We start from the raw sequence: 24,684 nt of genomic DNA, 5'->3' as shown, positions 1-24,684 counted from the left end.
ACTGTTGTATTGTCGAGTGTTGTGTGTAGCTAGTGCACTTACAGTGCAAAAGGAGGGACTTTAACCCTGGAACCATACACCAGGGCACTGAGTGCCCCAGAGAATTTGTAGTTTGGAGTAATTTGGTTTTCACAACTCTGTGACTTTTATTCAACCTTCATCTCCCAGCTTGTGCACTAATTCTAACGAGTGACGACTACGTGTCTATCAAAACTTACCTTTGGGGCATACAGTACCCCGGTGTATGGTTAATGAAACTTTATTTCTTTGTAACCAGTTTGCTTTTTCATACTTTTTTAACATACAGCTTTATACTTCATGTTAAGAGTGTATGAAATCGATTGCCTTGAAAGCGGTGAACAGATTTTACCAGAATCATGTAGTCTGAGCCTGATATCATTGATGATTTTGTCGATGCTCTAGACGATGATGGAAATAAACATTACTGAGGAAGATGATGTGATATATATATATATTCCCTTTGTGCTTCAGATGAACTTATTTTCACATTGGCAGAAGAATTAATGAGATCCTGGGTATGACGAGGAGTGAAAATCTCACAAACGTACAGAGGAATTCGTCTTTGTATTGCATAGAAAATGGTAGTTTCAATACCCAGTCAACCAACACCAGTCATTCTAGATCTGGAATATGTAACGTCTGTTTAAAGCGTCTAAAATCACCAATATTTGCAGTGAACAAAGGATATTCGTATGCAAAAACCACATGCTGAAGTTGTGCCCCAATTTTGCAAAGTGAACCTTATAGCCAAAACCAAAAGGTAGACATTTAAAAAATGTGACTTTTATATTTTATTTATTTAGCAATTAACAGTGCTGTTGTAATGTGCAAATATATATTCATGTATTGAAGATTATCCATTTCACTTATTTCATGGGTTTTAAAATAAATCGTAAGTCTGAATGTGTAAAATACATTATTCTCTTGTGGGATACTCAGTGCTCCAGTGTACGGTTCCAGGGTGAAAAACTTTGTCAAAGATCTGACTGCCTCCAAAATGTGAATGTATTGCAGATTGTTGAAGATCCCATGGAGAGACTATCTCATCAATGAGTAGATACTCTGTCATGCCAGCAAATCACAAGAAGGCTAAACACTTGCAGGAAAGCAGCCTAATTCGGTTACATCTTCTGAAATGACAAACAAACCCTGATGAGACTGCTCATAGAAGTCAATATAGAAAAGATAAATGTGGATGTATGTTGAGTACATTACCCTAGACACCGAATGCCTGACAGTGGTTCGATGCCTGTAATATGCAACTCGTACACAGGAAATATCAAAACTTATTTCGTAATGGTCTAATTGCCGGGATATCTGCAAGAAAATTCTTTTCTTCCAGCAGCCAATGTTGTTGCTTATTTAGCATCACCCGGGGGACACGTGTAGGGCAATTTAAGGTTATACCTATGAACGTAAAGCTACAACGACACTGAGTATTATCCAACATTTATCCTCCACACATTTGAAGGCCAACAGCTCTAAAAAAGGAATTGTTAAAATGTACTGCTAATGATTTCTTACCCATACATCAGGATTGCTTTTCCCAGAAGCAAGGGAGATTAAAATCTCGACATCCCTCATGGCAACAAGGCAAGAGGTTGATTGAATCAAGGTACAACATGGACAAAACTTGGTGGGAAAAATGTACATCAAACCCTGATCAGCTAAGGCTGATCACCGACCCCTGCAGGAAACGACCAGGCTTTGATCTCACAAGAAGGATATGGATGTCTCTGAATGGAGTGTGGACTGGTCACGGATGATGTAACTTCTGGCTACACAAGTAAGGGAAAACTCCTAACCCTCAGTGTGACTGTGGTGATGCAGTGCAGACAATTCATCATATTGTGTCGGAATGCCCATTACGGTCCTTCAACGGAGGATATGAAGACCTTCAGAATGCAAGTGACGATGCAGTGAAGTGGATTACATCTTTGGACATTAAATTGCAATTTCTAGTGATCATGAATGGATATTACTAGATATTTATTACTTGTATACAGTTTTACCTTCATATTTGTAACCATATCCTCTGTTTGCCATACAAAATAATAAAAACCAGAAGAAGGTACCATCCTTCACAAGGTAAGATACATGTCACACCCTTCCCACATTGACTATAATATCTACTTTATACCTGGTGGGCAAAATAAAATTGGGCCAGAAAATACTTACAATACGACTAATGCAGGCTTGGCCCTTGTTAATAAACATCACAGAAGATGCTGGAAATAGCCTCATCTGAAGAAATGAAAAAACTAAGGAACCAAAATTCCTGACTTCACTTCAGTCAGAAACCACCATCAGATCTCAAAACGCTACGTTCGTCTTGAAGCTTTTTTTAACACATGCACAACAGTAAATTTGTAAGGATACAGATGCAGGTCATTTCTGACAATGTTTCGACATGACGGTCTCTTAATTGCCACTTGCACAGATAAATGGTGCTGAGTTTTTGTCGAACTTTGTTCTGGGCTTTTCTTCACTCTATCATTGTTTTCTGGTGTTCAAACTCTTTTAGTTGCTCCTAGTTGCTACAGACACTATTTCACACCAATTTGCCACTAAGTTTTGCTTTGCAGACTTTCCTGTGGAGGTTTTATCAAAACACTTTCCGTCTTAAACTCTAGCCCAAAAAGTTCTTCACAGGATCATGATGCATAATACTCGACAATAAACCTGTGCTATTTTAGTGTGAGAACCATTTTTGTTGTATTAAACTGGCCACTAAACACGTCTGCCCCTCTCACTCACTCACATGTAATAATACAGTGACATACTCAGGAGATATGCATGTGCAGACTTGTGACAGCAATTGATTGGTGCATTGAAATCATGGTTTCCAGCATCTCCTATGATGGGCAGTTCTCCTGTTCATTAACAAAGGTCAATTCTGCGTCAGTCTTATAAATATTTACTGGGCCAGGTTTATTTTGCACACCCTGTAATATGGTGCCTGCTTGGTGGCCATGATCATTAAGGTATGAAGTCTATAACGTCTGACACCATGACTAGCTGGTCTGAGTCCTGTTGGCTATGTGCCAGCACCAGTTTCACCCTCTCCCTTCCTATCATCATATATCATGTCATACAATTCACTCATTAACTTGTATGATGATCAGTAACGGCACCCATTCATAAAAACACATTACGAAGATTCATCTCACTTCATATCGAACCCTGTACAGAAATGGGACAAAGGTTGGAGACACATACATCTACTTTATAATAAAGAATATTGAATACTTACTCATGAGCAGAACCTCCACTGTTGTCACCCTCTTTATCATGAGTTTCTTTAACCTTCTCCTAAGGAAAATAAAGAATCTATTTATTCAATTAAAACTCATATCTAATACAGTACATCATAAGGGAGTGGTCTGGTAAGAAGGGACCCAGAGACTGACCAACAATAAGATGGCATGCTGAAATAAAATGGAACGTATAAAGAAAGGCATAGAATGATTAAGTCCAAAGTGAAGAAATATATCTACATAGAGATGGGGAGCACTCTAATCCCAAATTTGGACAATAGGATCATGATTACAACTTGCAACAATAATAATAATAATAATAATAATAATAATAATAATAATAATAATAATAATAATAATAATGTTAACATGATATAGGCTTTTGGGCTTATGCTGTGCCAAGAAAAGAAGGTGAAATTCTTTACGTTTAGCAGAGAACTTTGCTCTGCGTCTTCAGAAGAAAATCTCTACTGTTCACGAGAAAGGCTTCTCAAGGAATGAGGTTTGAATTTAGACGTTATAATAGAAGTGGAATGTTCATTCGTTACCAGATGGCTCAGCGGACGTGGTGCAGTGCTAGCCTTTGAAGCGGAAGCTGACAGAACCATCAGAATCAGTCTGAGTGTGTGTCACCTAACATAACAGGAGTACACAAATATGAAAGTATGACATAGACACAAGCCTGGAATGAAACATCTGGCGATGAGAAACGTACGAATTTGGGAAACACTGGAAAGAAATAACAATAGTGAAGGGACAGGGAAGGGAACTACCTACGTAAATCCTTAATGGCTGGCAACCCCATATTAATTAATTGACAGCCAGTGTCCCTGTTGAAATTGTTAGGATTTCTACTTATTTCCACAGCTTCCCATGTAATCCTGGACCTGTAGTGTCCAGTGTGGGTAAGAGCTCGAGCATCTTGGAACACGTCATCATGGCCCGATGATAGAGCATGCTAAGCTACTGCCGATTTGTCAGGCTGGTTGAGACGAATATTTCGTTCATGTTCCTTAATACGAGTATCAATGGACCGGCATGTTTAGGCAATGTATACCTTGCCACAAGTACAGAGAATTTCGTATACCCCAGGATGTAAAAGTGGGGACAATTCGTCCTTGGTTACCCAGACTGTGAGCAATTTTAGTGACAGTGGCAAACACAGTTCCCATTTTTACAGCAGGCAAATATTGAGGCTGTACCTTAATTAAGGCCAAGTCCAGTACCTTTCTAATAAAGGCCCTTTACCATCTTTCTGTTGCCAAAAGCCTTTGATGTGTTAGTGTGACATTAAATGACTAGGAAGAAAACTATTTATTCAACCTCACCACTGAAGTTCAGTATACATCATCAAACAAATTTTGCATTATCAACACACTGGAAAATACATGACATTTAACATGGGTGGATATATGCGACATGTAATCGTAATACATCAAAACCATTTGTCTAATTATGAACAATTTATTGGTTCATGTGTCTGCTCTAACATAAATTAAGTTCCCCAAAATTTTCTTTTACAGAATTTGTTTTACATCACGCCGACATAGATAGGTCTTATGGCGATGATGGAATAGGAAAGGGCTAGGAGTGGGAAGGAAGAGAGCATGGCCTTAATTAAGATACAGCCTCAGCATTGTCCTGGTGTGAAAATGTCTGCATGGCCATTTGCTCAGTCAAACAAACAAAAGAACCTCATTTCATCCACTGCCACACTGGGGCAAAATACTGATAATTTCATGATTGAAAAGGCCTAAAAACCTTCAATACTTTGAAATCATTCTTTCTGTATAAAGTGACATTTCAGATGAAGTACATCTCCCATCAGGGCACTTGTATGGAGAGAAGTTCCACATTTCCACAACATGATAAAAAACATAATCCCTGTACTGCAGGACTTGACGCATACAAGGAAGACACTTTCTGAATTCTACCTTTCCTCAAAGGAACTGGTACAACAAACCCCAGAAAATGTGTAGTTCTGTAACAAAAGTGGATAAGTACAACTCAGGAACTGCCCAACAAGACATCTGACATCTGGTGGCAATATGTCCTTTGCAAGGGGTGAGTGGAAGATACGACAATGGTAACTCAGCACTTAAATACATATGAAAACCAATTTTACAATAGTGGCTTGAATGTCATATGTCAGCTAAAAAAAGATATATCTGGTAATGTTTTCCCTAGAGAGGCTCAAATTAAATATATACTAGGTGTATGCATAAGTCTTTTCCGGTTTCACTAAGTGCGAGCCAGCGAACAGCACGCAGCATATTAATTTGACACATATGTCAATTTGTTCGTCTAATATTAACTTACCAACACACCCAAGTTGAGTCTGTCAAACACTAGCGCCTGTATTGTATCGTTCAGTGATCATGTCGACGTTTGTTCCTGAAAAAGAACATTTATAGCACACATTGCTTTTCTTAATTAATCAAAGGAAAAAGACCGTGGAAATTCATCGTTTGCTGGTAGAAACATATGGTGAAAACACTCCATTGATTAGAACATATGAGACATGGTTCTGACATTTTAAACATGGTGATTTCAATGTGAAAGAGAGTATTAAGATATGAATCGAAGCCCGGCAAAACCATTAATGCACAACACCATTGCCAATTAATTTAAATCACACATTGATCGAAAAACAACCAGAATGGGCCAGAAGACATAGCAAAGTGATTTTGTTACTCAACAATACACCATCTCACACAGCAAAACCAGTGAAAGGCACCTTGAAATCCCTTGGATGGGACATCTTTCCGCACCTGCTGTACTCTCCCAACCTGGCGCCATCTACCACCTCTTTGCATCAATTGGTATGCACTCGCACAGCAGCACTTCAGCAATTTCGAGGAAGTTGAAAAATGGCTCAACGAATGGTATGCCACAAAAGACAAGCAGTTCTTCAGGCATGGTATTCATAACTTACCTGAAAGGTGGGCAAAGTGTGTGGAGGCTGATGGCCAATATTTTGAATAAACAAAAAATGAACTTCCCTTGAAAATTACGTGTTTTCTTTACCACAAAAACTGGGAATAACTTAGGCATACACCTTGTGTGTATATATATACAGTATGTGATTTGCAATTTTCTTTTCGTGGCATCGACATTTAGGTTTTATGGTGATAAAAGGGATAGGAAAGGTCTAGGAACGGAAAAGAAGCAACCATAGACTTAGGTAAGGTACAGCCACAGCATTTGCTTGGTGTGAAAATGGTGAACCACAGAAAACCATCTCCAAGGCAACTGGCAGTAAGGTTCAAAACCACTATCTCCTGAATGCAAGCTGATAGTGATGTGACCCAAACCGTGAAGCCAATTGCTCAGTAGATTGAACAGTTCCTGGCATACCAACCGCTAGCTTACTGAACTATTCCAGGGCCTATCTGCCCTAAGTTTAAATGGCAATTCCGCACTGTGCATCAGGTCATTCAAGCAGCCTGTTTTAATTCTTCCAAGCATATTCAATAGATCATTTAAAATAAGCCATAAGCCCCCCCCAGACAGGTCATATGAGCATTGCAAAAATGACACGGACTGTCTGCATGATAAATGACTTATTGTCCTTGAAAAAGTTGTTTGCTCCACAATTATTGCTTTACAGCACAAAAATTGTTTGGACAATAGTGTCTTAAAATAGGAGAGCCTCAAATTACTTTCAAGTGAGCAGAAGGTCATGAAGGTGGATGTGGTGAATGTATTAAGCGGAAGAACAACTATATAACCATTTGCTCTAGTAAAAAGAGAATGTCTAAACTTTCAAACAAAGTAAATATCAATAAAAGCAAGAGAAGTGTCAAAAACCTATGACAGTGCTAGACCCTCTAGAGTTGCAAATTTAATATGTTCATGGTTGGTGGGTTCACAAGATTGGTCAAGATGAAAGTGGGCAGTCAGGCCCAAGTAGGTTGAACCCACTGGTCTCCATTCAACACTCACAGGAAGTAAGACCTAGGGGGATGTACCATTTAAAATACATTACAGCATTATCTAACAATCAGATGATTTAATTTTTTTAAACAATGAATATTGTAGTCTGTATGGTCTGACACCACAGTTAGCCAGTTTGAGTACCGTTGGTCGCTCCAGAAAGTTGGCCGGCAAGGTAGGAGAGATGGTGGTAAACGATTTCTAATCACAAGATTTCATGCCAAAAGCCTGGATTAAATTACAGACACTGCACAGTACTTATATGAAAACAGGGCATGATGCTGCTGACGGTGATTCGTCCGTCAGATGGGGACGTACAGCCTTGAGCAGTTCTGTTGATGCTATTCGACAGGAGTAAGCTATGTGCTGAGACCAGGTTTTACGCTTTCTCTTTCTACTATCATGTCACATTACGAGGTTGGTGTCAGGAAGGACATCTGGTTGTAAAAACTCGCCATAAAGATTCATCTCACTTCATACCGAAGGGTTGGACATACATACATATAGAGTGACCCAAAGAATCAGTTAACATTTGACGAGGCAATACTCCATGGAATATTGGAGGTACAGAGGTAATAACTGACACACATGTTTGGCAAGAAATAGGGTTTTTTGACACCAACAACCAGTGACAAACAAGCCAACAGATGACACTGTACAGCTACACATCAGTGATGCTGCAAGGTATGTCAATATGTTACAGCATTGCATCATCCCTAGCCTGGCCAAACACCTGCTGGAAGGTACAACGTTTATGCAGGATGGTGCTCCACCCCGTATTCCTATACGTGTGAATGATCTCTTGTGCACATCGTTTGGTGAGGATCACCTGTTGAGTTGCCATTTCCATCATGCTTGGCCTCTCCGGTCGCCCGACCTCAACCCGTGTGATTAGTATTTGTGGGGTTGCCTGAAGTCACAAGTCTACCGCGATTGTCTGACAACATTATGGATGCTAAAATACAACATCCGACGGCAATTTGTCACTGTACCTACAGATATGCTGTACAGTGCTGTTCACAACATTGTCCCTCAACTACAGGTATTGTTTACGAATGACGCCCGACATGCTGAGCATGTGTTATAAAGAAAATAGTCTTTGCTAAACCTAGATTGTTATGCTAATTATTGCTTATGTATCATACAAATCATTTTGTGTACTTTATTTTGGTGTCAATAAAACCCCATGTCATGTGTGTCAATTATTACCTCTCCTCCTCCAATATACCGTGAAGTATTGCCTCATAAAATGTTAACGAACTTTTGGGCCACCCTATACACATACATTGTAGGAATTAAAAATCAATTTAACCAAGTTCAGATGCACTGATATCCTACTGTAATTAATACAGTTACTGAAAGACCCGTACTGCTCCGCAGCATTTCTTATAAATAGATCAACTAACATGTCTTGATAAGAAATTGCTCCACACATTGACTGGATTTTGTTTTGAATTCTTACTTGTAGGATTTATGTTACCTGTTAACCTTTTGACGGGTGCGCTAGGCATATGCCATGCAATAATGCCGGCCACCTTTGAGTACGTATTTGACCAGTAAACAACATCTGGGGAGTAAGAAATTTTTTGAAAAATACAGTAAAGTTATTTATTACAACTTTGAGACACATGCACAGACATGTTGGATTGAGTAAACACTGTCATTTCAATTTTTTAAAAAATATATCACCTTCAATAATAACTCTATTAGTTCATCTATAATATCATCACTTGTGTCCAGAAACTCTATAGCATCACTTGTAATTTATAAAAGAAGGAACATTAACAGTTATATTTATGAAAACCAAAAATATTTATAGGTATGAAGAGCACAAACAACTATCCACATCAGCTGTAAGTTTTAGGCTAATTGCACACCAAACTCTTACACTGTAGGGAGTATACGCATTTCCATCAAAGACCACCACCATAGAGAACAAAGATATATACAGTGACGCTATTCGAATAACTGAAAAAGTTCCAGTAAACATCGCCAGATGTTATATTACATCAATAAGCAATTAAGTTCTTAGTACTAGCCTAAAATGACAAATGCCATGCTCCCTCATGTGGGACCAAATGGCAAATGCTGTGCACACTCTACTGACTGTCCTTAGGTATACTCGTCAACAGGTTAATTATGTATTAAGTGAATTTTTGTAGATTTTTTATAGTGACTTTTTAATTGATATAATTATTATGAATTATTTTGTAGTTTTAATGTTGTGTGTTTAATTTATAGTTTTAGATTATTTTGTTTCACATGGAAGTTTGTCCTCGTGCAACCCATATCATCTGGGAAGTAGCTGATCCTTTCGGAAAAATAATAAAAATAAGTGATAATTGTATGTATTTCCATATTGTTAGTTTAATGTAAAACACGAGTGAGCATTGATACGGACTCATTACTGAGATGGCATTAATGGATAATGTTGTAGTTTTAAGTAAATGTGCGTGTATGTGTGTGAGTGAATGTGATTGTGCCCCTGGAAGTACTTGTGGTGAAAACAAGGTGAGTAAGCAGAAGTCTTTTCTAGATAATGGCTAGTCACAATACAAGTGCTATTTCTACCGATTGTAGTAACCTTGATGTCAGTGACCCGCTCCCACCCCTTTCCCAGTCGCCCCCCTCACCCTACCCTTCAGCAGCGTCAGCGGGAAACATTCTCAGGGAAAGTCTTTCAAGATATCGGCGAGCCCTACAGTGTTGTCATATTAACGCGCAATCGTTAATGGCTCACATTGACGAAATGCAATCCCTCTTTCATGATAGTAATACCTTGCACTGCATATGTGTAACTGAGACTTGGTTACAACCCTCACTTAACTCAGGCCTGGTTGAATTAAATAACATGACTTTACATCGTCTAGACCGAAGAAAACGTATAGGGGGAGGGTGTGCTATATACTGTCGTAATGACCTCAAAAGTAAAATAGTGGCTACTTCAGACCAGACGATTCCCAATCGACCTGAGTTTATGTTTATAGAAGTTTTGGCTAACAATCAAAAAGTACTGATCGGAGTAGTTTACAAACCCCCAGACGTAAGACATATATCGGACCTTGAAATTTGCTTAGCAAAGTTAATTCCACTGTACGAAAATATAATTATACTTGGAGATTTTAATACAAATCTGCTGACTGCGACAAACGACTCATTACATTTACAAAATATGTTCTTTAGCTTAGACCTGAACATCCTACATCTAAATGCTACTAACCATCTACATACAGTAAACCGGACGACTCATACTTTGATTGACTTGATCATAACTAACAATACTCAGAAAGTTTTAAATCACGGACAGCTTGCAGTGCCAGGTATTTCTACCCATGATCTAATATATGTCTGCTATTCATTAAAGATGCCAAAATATGAAACTAAATATATAACACGCAGGGATATAAAAAATCTGGACAAGGAAAGAATACGACACGAAGCATATTATCTGCCGTGGAACGATATTTTACACATGGATGATACTGACGTAAAAATAAATAAACTATCTGATCTGGTGTTAGAACTGTATGACAGATTTGCTCCCAAGAAAGAGATCCGGGTGACTCGACCACCTTCTCCGTGGCTGACTAATGAGATTAAATCAGAAATGGCAAAGCGTGACTCATGGTACAGAAGGTTTAAACGAACGGGTAATGCTAATGACTTTGAAAATTACCGCGTTCTCCGCAACAGGGTTAAACAGTTAATCAGAAACAGTAAATATAAACACATATGTCAAGTATCGAAATGCAAGAACTCGACAGAAATATGGAAACAATTACGAACGATGGGTATAGGTCGAACGTTATCAAAGCAGGCGCCGAATGTATCCCTTGATGACTTAAATTTACACTTCACGTCGGCCGAATCCACTGTAAGAGCAAATAATAATAATAATAATAATAATAATAATAATAATAATAATAATAATAATAATAATAATAATAATTTTCATAACTGTACAAGTAATAATAATAATTTTTATAACAGTAATAATAATAATAATAATAATAATAATAATAATAATAATAATAATAATAATAATAATAATATTCATTTTATGCCAATTCAAGATACATTTGTGTTTAAAGAGGTTGGTATAAATGACGTAAAACGAGTTATGTATTCTCTCAGATCAGATGCTGCTGGACACGATGGCATACCTCTGTCTTTCTACAAATATATCATTGGTGCCATCCTGCCGATTGTAACACACATTATTAACTACTGTTTAACCCAAGGAATTTTCCCTACGGCGTGGAAGGATGCCCTCATCATCCCAATCCCAAAAAAGGATGGACCCAGTATTCCTTCAGATTACCGACCAGTTTCTATCCTACCACCCCTGTCCAAAGTGCTGGAACGCCTGGTACATGAGCAAATCCTTACGTACTTACATAAATATGCTTTATTCGACTCTTACCAATCAGGCTTTAAGAAAAAACATAGTACCATGACAGCTCTGCTGAAAGTGACAGATGACATTAGATATGCAATGGACAACAAACAAGTGACAATACTTACTCTTTTAGATCTCAGTAGCGCATTTGATACTGTCGATCCTAGGTTGCTTCTTTCCAAATTACAGTCCTTAAACTTTAGCCAGAAAGTGCTGGAATTTTTCTATTCTTACCTCACAAACCGCCGACAGTGTGTGGTTGCAAATAATAATAAATCAACGTGGCGAACAAAAAATATTGGTGTTCCACAAGGGTCAGTCCTAGGCCCTCTCCTATTCACTTTATATATAAATGATATCACCAGATCAATTAAGCACTGCAAGTACCATCTTTATGCTGATGATCTGCAAATTTATTACCACACTAGAACGAATAATATACAACAAGCAATATGTAATGTAAACGCTGACCTTGAGCAAATAGATAGCTATGCAATTAAAAACAACCTTAAATTAAATCCCCATAAAACGCAAGCCATTATCATCGGTACATCAAGGAATCTTCACATTTTAAAACAAAATTGCATTCCTCCCGTAACTTTAAATAGTACTGTTATACCTTATTGTGAATCGGTTTCTAACCTTGGTGTTATTATAACGGAAACTCTAAACTGGTCAGTGCAAGTTAAGAATATCTGCAAAAAGGTTTATTGTGGCTTGCACCCCTTAAAACGTTTCAGAAATGTATTCCCTCGATCACTAAAAATTCAACTTGTTCGGTCATTATTATTTCCCATTTTTGACTACTGTGATGTAATTCTTACGGATATAACAAAAGAATTAAGCTTGAAACTACAACGCACTCAAAATGCTTGTCTTAGATATGCTATGGATTTACGGTATGACGCTCGAGTTTCTCCCTACTATAAACAATTATCTTGGTTACGACTAGACGACAGGCGTAAACTACATGCAAATACTCTTATGTACCAGGTACTTTCGGAAGACATCCCTGCTTATCTCTCCAGCAATTTTCGTCACCTTGGTTCTTTACATCTCCATGATACTCGCTCAGTGTCCCTTCTAGAAATACCTGTCCACCGAACAACCACATACCATTGATCATTTACTATCACCGCTTCGGGATGGTGGAATGCTCTTCCCAAAGACATCAAGGATGCTGCATCAAAAAGTATATTTAAAACCTCCTACCAGCAGTTCCTCGTTAAGTGCTTCCAGCAAGGTACAGTACCTGTATGAGTGGAACGAGTGATTGTGTGTGAAAATGATATGAGATTATTGCACAATAAAATAAATATTGGTTTAATATAATAATTTAAATTAAATTAAAAACATCCACATTGTATTTACGAAGTAGAAGTAGTCTAAAAATAGCTAGTAGTAAGTACAGTATTTAACTTAGATCTAGTCTTGCAAGGATACAATTAGTTAAATTTTCATTTAGTATTTTTATTAAGCTTATTAGTATTTTTACATTCTTATTTCTTTTGTTGTGTATTGATTTTTTTTTCTTTTTCCTCAAACCTGTATTATGTAGACAGTTACTTTTTCTTTCATTCTTCTTTGCATGTATATATTCATATTTTTGTCTTAAAAATTAGTGTTATTTGTAGTTCTTAGTATTTTAAGTTAATATCATTGTATGGAATAATAATAATAATATGTGTGTGGTTAAGTGTAAGAAAGGGCCAAGAGCCCTAACTTCGCCACAGAAAATAAAGGCTTTATCTATCTATCGCGCTATGGATATGAAGTACACGATTCCAACTGTTTGGGACTGTCACCAATTAGCCAAGTGAACCCATTACTGTGGATTCTACACTAATCTCGGTCATTTAGAACATTTTATTTTTCAAAACTTCTGACCTCCATTCCAATGGGAGGCTGAACTTGGACTTACAGAGTGTCTCAATTCATGTCGGCTACTACAAAAACTATGGATTCAACAGTAATATTGGTAGTTTTTGATTATTTTTTTCATGATTTTTTGTTTCATGTCACTCCCTTCCAACCCCCCAACCGTATTGCCTCGTCAAATGTTAACTGATTCTTTGGGTCACTCTATATGTATGTATGTATGTATGTATGTATGTATGTATGTATGTATGTATGTATGTCGAAAACCTTCGATATGAAGTGAGATGAATCTTTATGTCTTACACCTACAGTATTTTTCTCCAGATAGTAAGCCATATGTGTACCAACTTCGGTTGAGAACTATGCTGAAACACATACATGCATAATCTTGGTCATTATGGACATTTTTCTTTTCACCTATTTTCAGCCCCATTACTAAAGGAAACTTACTATTTCTCTCAGCGATCCCAAAAACTATAGATTTGACAATACTATTGGTCATTTTCGCTGATATGTCACGGTCACTCCCTCCCAACTGCCAACCGTAGGGCTCTCTTACCCCCATAGTCTTTCTCACCAGATCGTTCTAAGTCATATTTATACCAAGTTTGGTTCAAACTGCAGGTTTGCTATAGACACCTGTCATTTTTTAATTCTTTAGCTTAGGTGATAACTTTACGTAAAGATATTTCTCCATCATGAAACTCGGTAAGTATAGATATTCAGTGATTTGATTTTAGGATTACTCAAAGTTGACTGAACTTGGAGACCTATCAATGCCCGATGATTCACCGGCAGGTAATTCCAGACAGAATATAAAAAGAATGAAGAAAATTGGTCCAGTAGAATGACTGGGCAAAGCTCTTTCCAGTATACTTTTTAAATATAAAGATATTGATAAAAGAAACATTGCCAAGAGCGTCACGTTACATGACTGTTCGGTTCAATTCAATATGAAAAATATGCAGAATTCAATAAATGAGAAATTAGATACCTCATCACAACAAGATTCTTTGACCATTTTTATATCAACCACATGCAGTGAAGTCAGGTCAACATCTGAAGCATATGGATCTTCCTTTATCTTCGATTGGTTGTCAGACTGTGTGACAGCATTTTGCTCCTATAAAGAAAAATGAAAAGGAAAACTCTCTGCATATTATATCTTCACAGTAGCTTAAAAAAACAGAGACTACTTTCTTCAGACAAATTTCAAATTTTAGAAGCTTATTGGATCACAATTTTAAATTTAATTCAAAAATTCCGATTTAGGTACATAGATGGTTACCTGTGAACAAACTTTGATTTGAATAGATCATTATAGGCTCATAATAACATGACTGTTTACAGAAAAGGGCATTCCTAAATGCAACAAGAAATTTTCACCACAAAAGTATTAATGCTTATTTCATATATGTAGATTTTACACACCAAATTTAAACTTCATAATTTTATAAGCCACTCATGTGAAATATGTAACCTTGTCAAGGTGGGAGGTTTGCGTGTCCCAGTGAAGGAAATGGTCAAACCATAGATGCAATCATATTGGATAGGTGTCTGTCAAGAAAACAGACTAATGAATTATTCATCAAAAAGGGAGCAGCAGCCTTTCGAAACTTGGAAGAACGGTATCTGGTTGATTGACTAATATGGCATTATAATAATATTTAACACAGTTTAGCTGTGTTGACACTGCTACATGGCTGAAAGCAACAGGAAACTACAGCCATAACTAACTCTCAAGGACAAGCACCTCTCTCTGTATTAATGAATAATGTATTGATGATGGCTTCCTCCCGGGTAAAATATTCCGAAGGTAAACTAGTCCCCCATTCGAATCTCCTGGAAGGGACAATCATCAGAAGATGAATACTGACATTCTGCGAGTTGGAGTGTGGAATATTAAAAGACTGATTAGTTGTGGTAGGTTAGAGAATCTGAAAAGGGAAATGGAGAGACTAAAATTAGACGTGGTTGGTATAAGTGAAGTATGTTAGCAAGAAGAGCAGGATTTTTGAACAGGCGACCACAGAATTATAAACACAAAATCAAACATAGGAAATGCAGAAGTTGGTTTAATAATGAATAAGAAAATAGGCCAGTGGGTAAGCTATTACAACCAGCATAGGGAACAAATTATTGTTGAAAAGACAGACACTAGGTCAATGTCCACTAAAATAGTACAGAACTATATGACTAGTAGTTCAGCAGATGATGAAGAAATCAAAAGAATATATGAAGAGATAGAAGATTTAATACAATATGTAAAATGTGACAAGAATCTAATTGTGATGGAACACTGGAATGCCTAAGAGGAAGTCAGCTGGTGGAATTGTGCACTGATCATAATTTAGCCCTTGCTAATACTTAGGTTCAAACACCACAAATAAAGACTCTACACCTGGATGAGACCTGGAGGTACAGGAAGGTATGATCAGACAGAGATTTAGAAACCAGGTGTTGGATTGAAAGATCTTCCAAAGAGCAGATGTGGACTCTGACCACAACTTGGTAGTCTTGAAATATCATCTAAAGATGAAGAGAGAGAAGATTTAACATAATATGCAAAGACGAAGAAAGGAAGGAGGAATGCAAGAAGATGAGATCTAGATAAATTGAAAGTAAAGAGAGTGAGGGATTGTTTCAAGGAACATTTTGCAGAAGGACTTAAAAGAAAGGCTGAAGGAAACACAGCAGATACAGAGTGGACAGTAGTGAAGAATGAAATAAGTAGGGCTACAGAAGAAAGTTTAGGAAGAAAGGTACGATCAAGTATGTATCAGTGGATAACTTGAGAGATATTAGACTTGTTTAATAAACAGAGAAAATACAAAAATGCAAAATAGGAAGAGTGCAGAAAAAAATACAGGCAATTACAGAATGAAGAAGATAGAATGTGCACGTCAGCTAAGGAAGAAATGCAAGGATGCTGAAGGTTTCATGGTTGTAAGAAAGGTAGATGTTGCATAATGGAAATCCAAAGAAACCTTTGGAGAAATGAAAACTAAGAGTATGAATGTTAAGAGCTCAGATGGAAGACCATTTGTAGGGAAAGAAGGAAGGGCAGAAAGACGGCAGGAATATTTTAAACAATTGTATCACGGGAAATAAATAGATGATAAGTTTCTGGAACAAAAAGAAGCTGTTGATGCTGATGAAATCGCAGACCCAATTTTGAGGTCAGAATTCGACAGAGCTTTGAGAGAGTTAAATAGGAACAAGGCACCTGGGATTGATGACATACTCTCATCATTGCCCTCCTCTCTATGAGCTTGGTTGTTTGCAATGTCACCAAACATTTCCTTTTACGAGAGATTTTCAAAATTTTCCTTCCACCTCCCCATTGTTTCCGTGGGATCTATAATCAGTTCATCTGAGTTACCGAAAACACTATTCATTTCTTTTCTCACTCCCTTTCTAAGAAGAAAGGTTTCCCTGTCATATGACCTAGCCTTTTCCGATTATTACCAAAATTTCCCAGAACTTATTCTTGGATTCAACAATTAATTGTTTTGCTCCATTTCTTTCATTTACATACAACTCCCTGTCAGCAATGGTGTCATTTGTGATATGCCTTTCTTCTGCATTTACAAGCTGCCGTCACTTCATTATTCCACCAAGATGTTTGCTTTTTCCCATGTTTCCATACAGCTGTTCCCAGGCATTACCTTTCTGTTTCTATTACAGCATCCCTTTATGCCATCCATTCTCTTTCTATATCCTGAACCTTTTTATTCTCTACTGTTTGGAACTTTCCACAAATCATATCCATGTACTTCTGTCTAATTTTGCTCATCCTGGAGATTCTCTACCCTTATTCATCTGCAGACATATTTCACTTTCTTTTTCCTAGGACTAAAGATACTTAGTTCACTACAGAGCAGACCATAGTCTGTATCATCAAAACAATGCCCGGAATACCCGCACATTTCTAACAGACTTCCTGAATTCCAAGTTGGTTATGATATAGTCTAATATGGATCTGGTGCCCCTACTCTCCTATGTGTGGTGTTGAATAACCTTATTCTTAAAGAATGTATTCATAACTGCTTATCCCATACTAGCACAGAAGTCCAGTAAACGCTTCCCATTCTTATTATTTTATATACTTTCCCCTCATTTACTCATCACCTTTTTGTATCCTTCAGTTCTAATTCCAACTCTCGTATTGAAATCACCTATTAACACTATCCTATCCTTGCTGTTGACCCTGAATATGATGTTATTCAGTGCTCCATAAAACTTATGAACTTCATCCTCATCTGCACCCTTGCGTGTTGAATACACAGAGACAATTCTCATCCTAATTCCTCCAGAAGCCAAATCTACCCACATCATTTACTTATTCATGTGCCTAACATAAATTATGCTGCATACAATAGTATTTCTGATGAATAGTCTTACCCCGCACTCTGCCCTTCACTTTTTACCATCTATTAAGAATACTTTATAATCCCCCTATCTCTTCCTTGTTATCTCCCCTTATCCAAATATCAGCAAGAATCCTCTTTGCTGATTCAGCCAGTTGCACTTTCTTGCTTCCATAAGTCCCATTCATATTAATAGCTCCCCCCCCCCCCCCCCCATCGGATTCCACTTTGTTTGCCACGTCGTCTTGAAGGAGTCCCTTGTAAGTCAAATGGAAATGGAACTCTGTTACACCCATAGGTCCGAGGTTTGCTTAAAATGTTCCAAGCTTGTTCAGTGAAAATTCTGTGAAGCTGGATGCTGCCCTACTTACATATAGTCCCAGTGAGAATCTCTCCTCTAATGAGTTTGGGACCGCGGTGGATTGTAAAGTCCTAGCCGCCTGAGCACGAGGATGGCCATGATTCCGAATGTGCCCGAGATGCCCACTCCCATTCCATAGTGACTTGTATTCCAAATCTCAGACCACTTACTACGCCACTCAGCCATTGCCCATGGTTTACAAACCAGGACATGACTACAGTAACCCACACCATGAACCACATATAAGCAAAAATGTACAAAATATTTGTTCTATTCAACACAAATCCACCCAGCCATTTTATACCTTTCACTAAATGATCTATGTATACAACAAACAATAAAGATGCCTAGCCCTCTTAACTGTTGTGAACAAAGAACACATTTCAACTATTTTCACTCTGGTCTGACTGCTAACATAAACGACTTACAGTGGCTGTAATAACCTATGTCTTATTCCAAAATCTGTAATTTTGGCCAGAATCTTCAGTGTTCTCCCTAGAACCTTTTTAATGGGTGCATCGCCCTGCCATTTTTACAGCCCCCCCAACTAACATAACCTAGATATATGCTAGTTACATAATATTAACATAGTACATATTTGAGTCACTGAGTGCTCCAAATTAAAATGTAAATGCTGTAAAACTGTTTATTTACATGACAAGTCTTCATTATTGTCAGCATAATTGTATCAATTACAACAGAGTTGAAAGCTGTAGCTTGACTATGACCTACTGTGTCGTGCGCGAGTGGTGTCTTGATTAGCATGGAATCGCATGCGAGTATCAATTCCGCATGATGTCAAGAACCCGTATGGTACTTCACAGCAACAAAATCCCCAGTATTACATGATTATGAACGAGCAGTAGAACATTAGAAGTTCACAATACTCTTTTATGTCTTGTTCTTAATAATAACACTAAAATAGTTCAATTTTGCAGTTAAGTTTACTTTTCTGATATTACTGTTAATGCCCTGAGGGGAATAAATTGAAATGTTATCATATTAAGTTTGTACTTGGTATTCCGTACCCAGCTACTCATTCCTGCCACCCTGTTAACAAAATTTCTGGGTATGATCTTTTGTCTTGGTAATCTCTCGCATGCCTTATTTAGATCGACAAAACAAATCTGTCTTTTCCTGTCAGTATTTTTTCAATTAAATTATGCATATTATAAATCTCATTCTGACAGCCCCTGAGCGGTCTGAAAATTGCACTGGTTTTGATCCAATTTGCTCTCTGCCACACTCTCTATCATTAGAGGAATATACTCAATGAAAATACACTTACAATGTTAGAGGGTTCTTCTTCAGTATCCAAAGGCCATTCTGGCTCACATTTAATGAACACAGGTTCCTCCATATTTTTTGGCATCAAACCTGGAAATACAAGCATTGCAGCTCTTAAAACAAGTCCAATACTCAACAAATTGTGAATAATATTTTAAAATTTTCTTACATATTGATCATACAAATAATACGCACAGTCCACATCACCGATTGTGATTACTGTTTTAAGGAGAAGAAAAACTAGTAACTTTCTTCTTTTAACTCTAGTACAAAGGCACAAGAAGAATAGTTCCAACCCTTTGAACAATGAAGCTATCCACAAAAGCAAGGGCTTACAAAAGACAACAACGGACATATACATCTTTCTGTGCAGTACACACACAACCCACTTGCTCCAAATTGCCTATTTTTCCTTACACCTCTTTAACATTTTTCTAATAATAGTGGGGTCATGGATGCGATCATTGTCACTGAGGACGTCAGTGGCGTATACTGAGGGCTACTAAGGCTATCAGTGAAGCCCATACCTCAAATGAGAATGATCTAAGTCTAAAGCACATTATAATGTAAGCATCTGACACATTGTTCCATTTGCAAAACTTGAAAGCAATGAGTAAAATCCTTGCACGTATTATCTAAGAGCAAGTTATTGGAGGCTGATCTTGCAGCCCAGGCTCTGTGTCCCTCTTCCCTCGAGCTACCTCAAGCAGCTTGCTGCTGTATGTTCGCTAGGTGCGGGGACTGGGGGAATAGGCGTGGTAGGCTTCGCTCTATCAGATCGCTACTGGGAGCTAACAACCATGCACTACTCATCGTTTATACTTTCTCACCTAATAATTCTGACTTTCGATGAGTACATCTATCTTGGACACAGATAAAACTTGGGAAAGACAACCAACGTGCAGAAATTCCTTGTAGGATAGGTATGAGTTGGATAGTATTCCGAAAACTAAGATTCATCATGACCAACAGGATGTTCCAATTAACCTGAAGACCGAGGTTTATAATACATGCGTGTTGCCAGTTACTACTTATGGTCTGGAAACGATGACTCTGATGAAGGAAAGTGCTCGCAAGCTTCAGTGAACACAATGAGCCATGGAGCGACAGATGCTAGGGATCAGCCTTAGGGATAAGATCCATTCAGAGGACATCAGGAGAAGAACGAATGTAACAGACATCCTAGAGAATAGCAAGACTAAAGTGGCAATGGGTAGGACACGTAGCTCGACAAGACTACAGCAGGTGGACCTCTAGGATTGTTCACTGGAGACCAAGGGAACACAAGAGAGGCATTGAAAGACCCCAGAAGAGATGGCTCAATGGCATAAAGCTGTTAGCTGGAACACACTGGTTCCAAATGGCTTAAGACCGAAGCATATGGAAGAGGCCCATATCCAGCAGTGGATTAAAATAGGCTAGAAAAGAAGAAAGATTCTGACTTACTTCTATAGATAACACAGTGTGCTGGTATTCCACCCCCGTTTACTTCTACATCCTTGTAGGAAGACACTGCAGGGCTGCTGTTATAGGAGTAATATAGTTTTCTTTTCATAGGTAAATTTGCTGAAATCAAATGCAATCTTTCAGGTTTAGCATTGGTTGGCACTTAGCCTGTAATCATGGATCGGACACCACCGCTGATCTCCCGAGGAAGCTACTAAACCAATATACAATGGGTAAGACTGCAGTAAAATTAATTTCTTTAAATTGAATAATAGTAATAGTCCATGGCATCTGTATAGGCTTGATGGTGAACTAATGAGGATAAAACGAATGAAGACATCATAAACACACAGTTCCCATGCCAGGGGAATTATCAGTTCCAGGGGATTGATTCTGAGAATTGAACCAGGAACATCGGACCGAAGACAAGCATTCTATCCATTTAGCCACAAAGCCGGGCGTAATTTGCTTAATCTTACGTTACCACCTTCAATGATCAGGTGTTGAGTATTGACAGTAGCTGAGGCCACAGCAGTACCTTGTGAAGCAGCCTTAACAACACAGCATGCTTCTCCGTTGGCTACTGGATGCAGCTCAAAACGCTTAAGGCTTGACGTTCACTAAACCAATCATCGAAAAAGGGTAACCTAATTCTACTGGTAGCCCACGTCTTGATCCCATCATACGCCACTGGAGGATGTTAGGAATTTGTGTTTGCCTTCACCTTGTATTTAAATTCTGTGATTAACTTTGGTTTTATTGCCTTTGTTATATTATGTAAAAGTGTAATATCCTTTGCAGTCTGTTTGTGTTGTGTGTACGTGGGGGGAAACAGCAGAGTCCCAAAATATAACGACGTCGTTATACTTAACACTGATTTTTGTGCTGAATTCCCCTTAACACGTATCACTGCCAGACAAGCGAACACCCAACTTAATTGACAAATAATGAGCCAACTATTTTACAGCATTACGGTACTCATATAAAAGTCCTGCAGTGACCTTTATTAACAAAGATGAAGATCATGCTCATTTTGCCTGACAGAATGATACCGTCATACTGATTTCCCGCGAGTCCGCAACAGCACGACGGGCAGTTCGAGATGGAAACCTTCTTTTCAGAGAATATGGAAAATATTTCTTTAACATAACCCTAAAATTATACAGGTTTCGAGTTGTATTTTGTGCTGAAGAAGTATATAGCTTTAAAATTAACTTTCAAACAGAATCACTTACTCTATATTGGCGAGTAGTAATTCCACGGTTTTGAAAAATTTCCCAATCAACATTAGCTTTAACTGTCTTTTGGCATCAGTATCTGCCATAGAAGTCAAACGATACTGTGGGGTTTCTGGTCTACAACGATGTTTCATATGTAGCTCGATGGTCTAGACTAAAACTCTCTTGTACCTGTATATTCTGAAGTGCAGATTAGAACCAAATTAGCTGTAGAAACGCAACTATTTTCAGCATAAAATTATTGTTTGCTTGTGGTTTAAAACGTATAATAGCCAATACCAAACAAACATGGTTCACTGCTTACAGGTTATTTTTCTTCTACTCTTGGCAATGTATTGGACTTAAGGCCGGTCTCCACTGATTAACATTTAACACCAACATGTTAAATTTAACGTGATACAATTGACATGTATATTTTGATTGTATCTTCCAACTGACTTTGCATGTTAACTCAGAATGTTGAGATTAACACTTTTAACATGTTGGCGTGTTTTCCGCTCCAAGTGGAAAAATGTGTCAATTCGTTGTTCGTGAGATGTCGGCACAGCATCGGCAACTTCCGTGCTGTTTCCATTCCAACGGACGTACTTGTCGTGAAGTAGGATTATAGCAAATACAGTAGAGACAACACACGACACTTACGGATTTCGCCTTGCTAAAATGGGAGACAATTCGACGGTGGCGCTCCTAGTGACTTGACCTGAACAAATCGCGCTAAATTCAAATATCAATGGAAATGTATATACGGAAATGGATAACTAAATTACGTCTAGAAAGAAAGTGGTATTGAGATATTAACTTCGAAGTTGCTAAAGCAATTCTGGATAAATGAATGAAGAATTATTTAAAAAGTTATTATTCAAAGACTGAAATTAGACATATAAACAAGGTGTGAAATGGACTGCTGTGAAATGGCTTGATCTTTCATTTATGCATTACTTTTTTAGCTTTAGCATACCTGCCTGAAATCTTACGGTTGGATTTGTCTTTTACCCTCATTTAAAAACAATGTATCATCACATTAAGACATATGTCAATAAAAATATCGGCACATTCCTTACACATATGATGCAATGAATTAACATTTAATAGCTGGACAATTTTCCTCTTAACATGAAGCCTACTAACAGAAAGAAAATCTATAAAATCCCGGCTTTAATCTGAGAAGAGGGATAAAAGAAAGAAAAGTTTGAAAATGATGTCGATAGTGATGCTTTGAGGAATATTTACGTACAATTAGAGTAAAAATGTAACATACCCTTGGCTGTATAGTCGAGGATTTTTAAAGTCGCTGGCCTGGAAATGATCTGAACAGATCTTATAATTCTTATACAAGCGTAACGTCCCTTCTTTCTTGTACACTTTATCCAAATCGCTTCTGTGACATTTCAAAACCCACAGATCACACCTACAACAACACATAGGTATTGAAGGTTAACTGCTGCACTATACAATAAAATATGCGTATTATATTTTAAGCCCGTTAAAACATGGGTCGAGCAGGTCAGAAGATTATGAAGTACTATAAAAATCTCTGTCACTGGAAGAATATATATGCAAACACAATATTACTTACATGTTCTTGTCACGAGGGAACCTGAAGAACGAGCGCGCATTTTTCTCTACTTCGTAATTACTGCAGCCAAACACAGCACATACCTTTCCCCTCATGTTGAGAGAAGATATCAAGGAATGACACACGCTACTATTTAATTATGTCAACTCACTGAAAACGCATTAACACCAAAAACTTCACACAAAAATACACGTGCTCTTATGACAGAATCAGTACCGTTCAGGTCTGTCCGCTAGAGTGAGCTCCAATAGCTGTCCCTCGATATCTCGCGCAGTGTCGTGTATTGTCTCTACTGTATTTGATTATAGTTACAACACTCCGCTATACTCATTCTCTTTATTAGAGGTGTGACAAACGGTTATTTTTGTGTAACTGCTACACATGTCACTGCTACAATAAGGTAACTGTGAAAAGTATTAGTGAAAAATAACGTCCACCGTTACTCACCTTTTACCGGTCACACATTGGTGTTCTGTGCGGTCACAGCATGGTCACGGCTTCAAGCTTGTCTCCGTATAACCGGTATAACGTCCAACATTATTCACCTTTTACTGGTCACAGCCTGGTCACGGCTTCAAGCTTGTTCCCTTACAGCTGTGTTGCAAATTGCCATTCCTACGAAAGCGCTCTCACTTGGAAGACATGCGTACTATCTGAAGGTCACATTCTGTGTCTGTAAGCTGCTACTAGTGACAGGTCCCCACTTCCCAGTTACTGTTTTCACTAGTACGTTTTTCTGTTGTCGTTACTCGATAATCTGTTATTTCTCGTCCTCGTTACATTTGCAACAGTGACAGGCATGTAACTGGGACCATGTAACTGCTACGTTATTTTTCAGCCATCTCCAATAAGCTACAAATACAGTACGCGCACGTATGTCTTTCTCTCTGCACTATACTGGTACCGTACTAACAT

The 24,684-nt window shown here is 38.0% G+C and overlaps 1 protein-coding gene across 3 annotated transcripts in view; it reads right to left on the bottom strand.

The window, feature by feature from the left end:
- Positions 1-24,353, bottom strand: part of LOC136881944 (zinc finger protein 675-like) — a 45,650-nt gene extending 21,297 nt beyond the window's left edge. For 2 of the 3 annotated variants that reach the window (XM_068229407.1, XM_068229405.1), the window contains exons 1-4: positions 22,498-22,761; positions 19,511-19,599; positions 14,486-14,614; positions 3,275-3,333 (exon numbers count right to left, since the gene is read on the bottom strand). In XM_068229407.1, coding sequence (XP_068085508.1) covers positions 3,275-3,333; positions 14,486-14,614; positions 19,511-19,594 — 272 coding nt within the window. In that variant the 5' untranslated portion in view covers positions 19,595-19,599; positions 22,498-22,761. Of the gene's footprint in view, positions 1-3,274; positions 3,334-14,485; positions 14,615-19,510; positions 19,600-22,497; positions 22,762-24,216 lie in introns of those variants that run through there. The other variant, XM_068229406.1, reaches the window with a different exon arrangement.
- Between the last annotated feature and the right edge of the window lie 331 nt (positions 24,354-24,684).

Source organism: Anabrus simplex, chromosome 10 (genome assembly GCF_040414725.1).
Source record: "Anabrus simplex isolate iqAnaSimp1 chromosome 10, ASM4041472v1, whole genome shotgun sequence".
Taxonomy (NCBI): Eukaryota; Metazoa; Arthropoda; class Insecta; order Orthoptera; family Tettigoniidae; genus Anabrus; species Anabrus simplex.
This window is presented reverse-complemented; position numbering and strand designations above follow the sequence as displayed.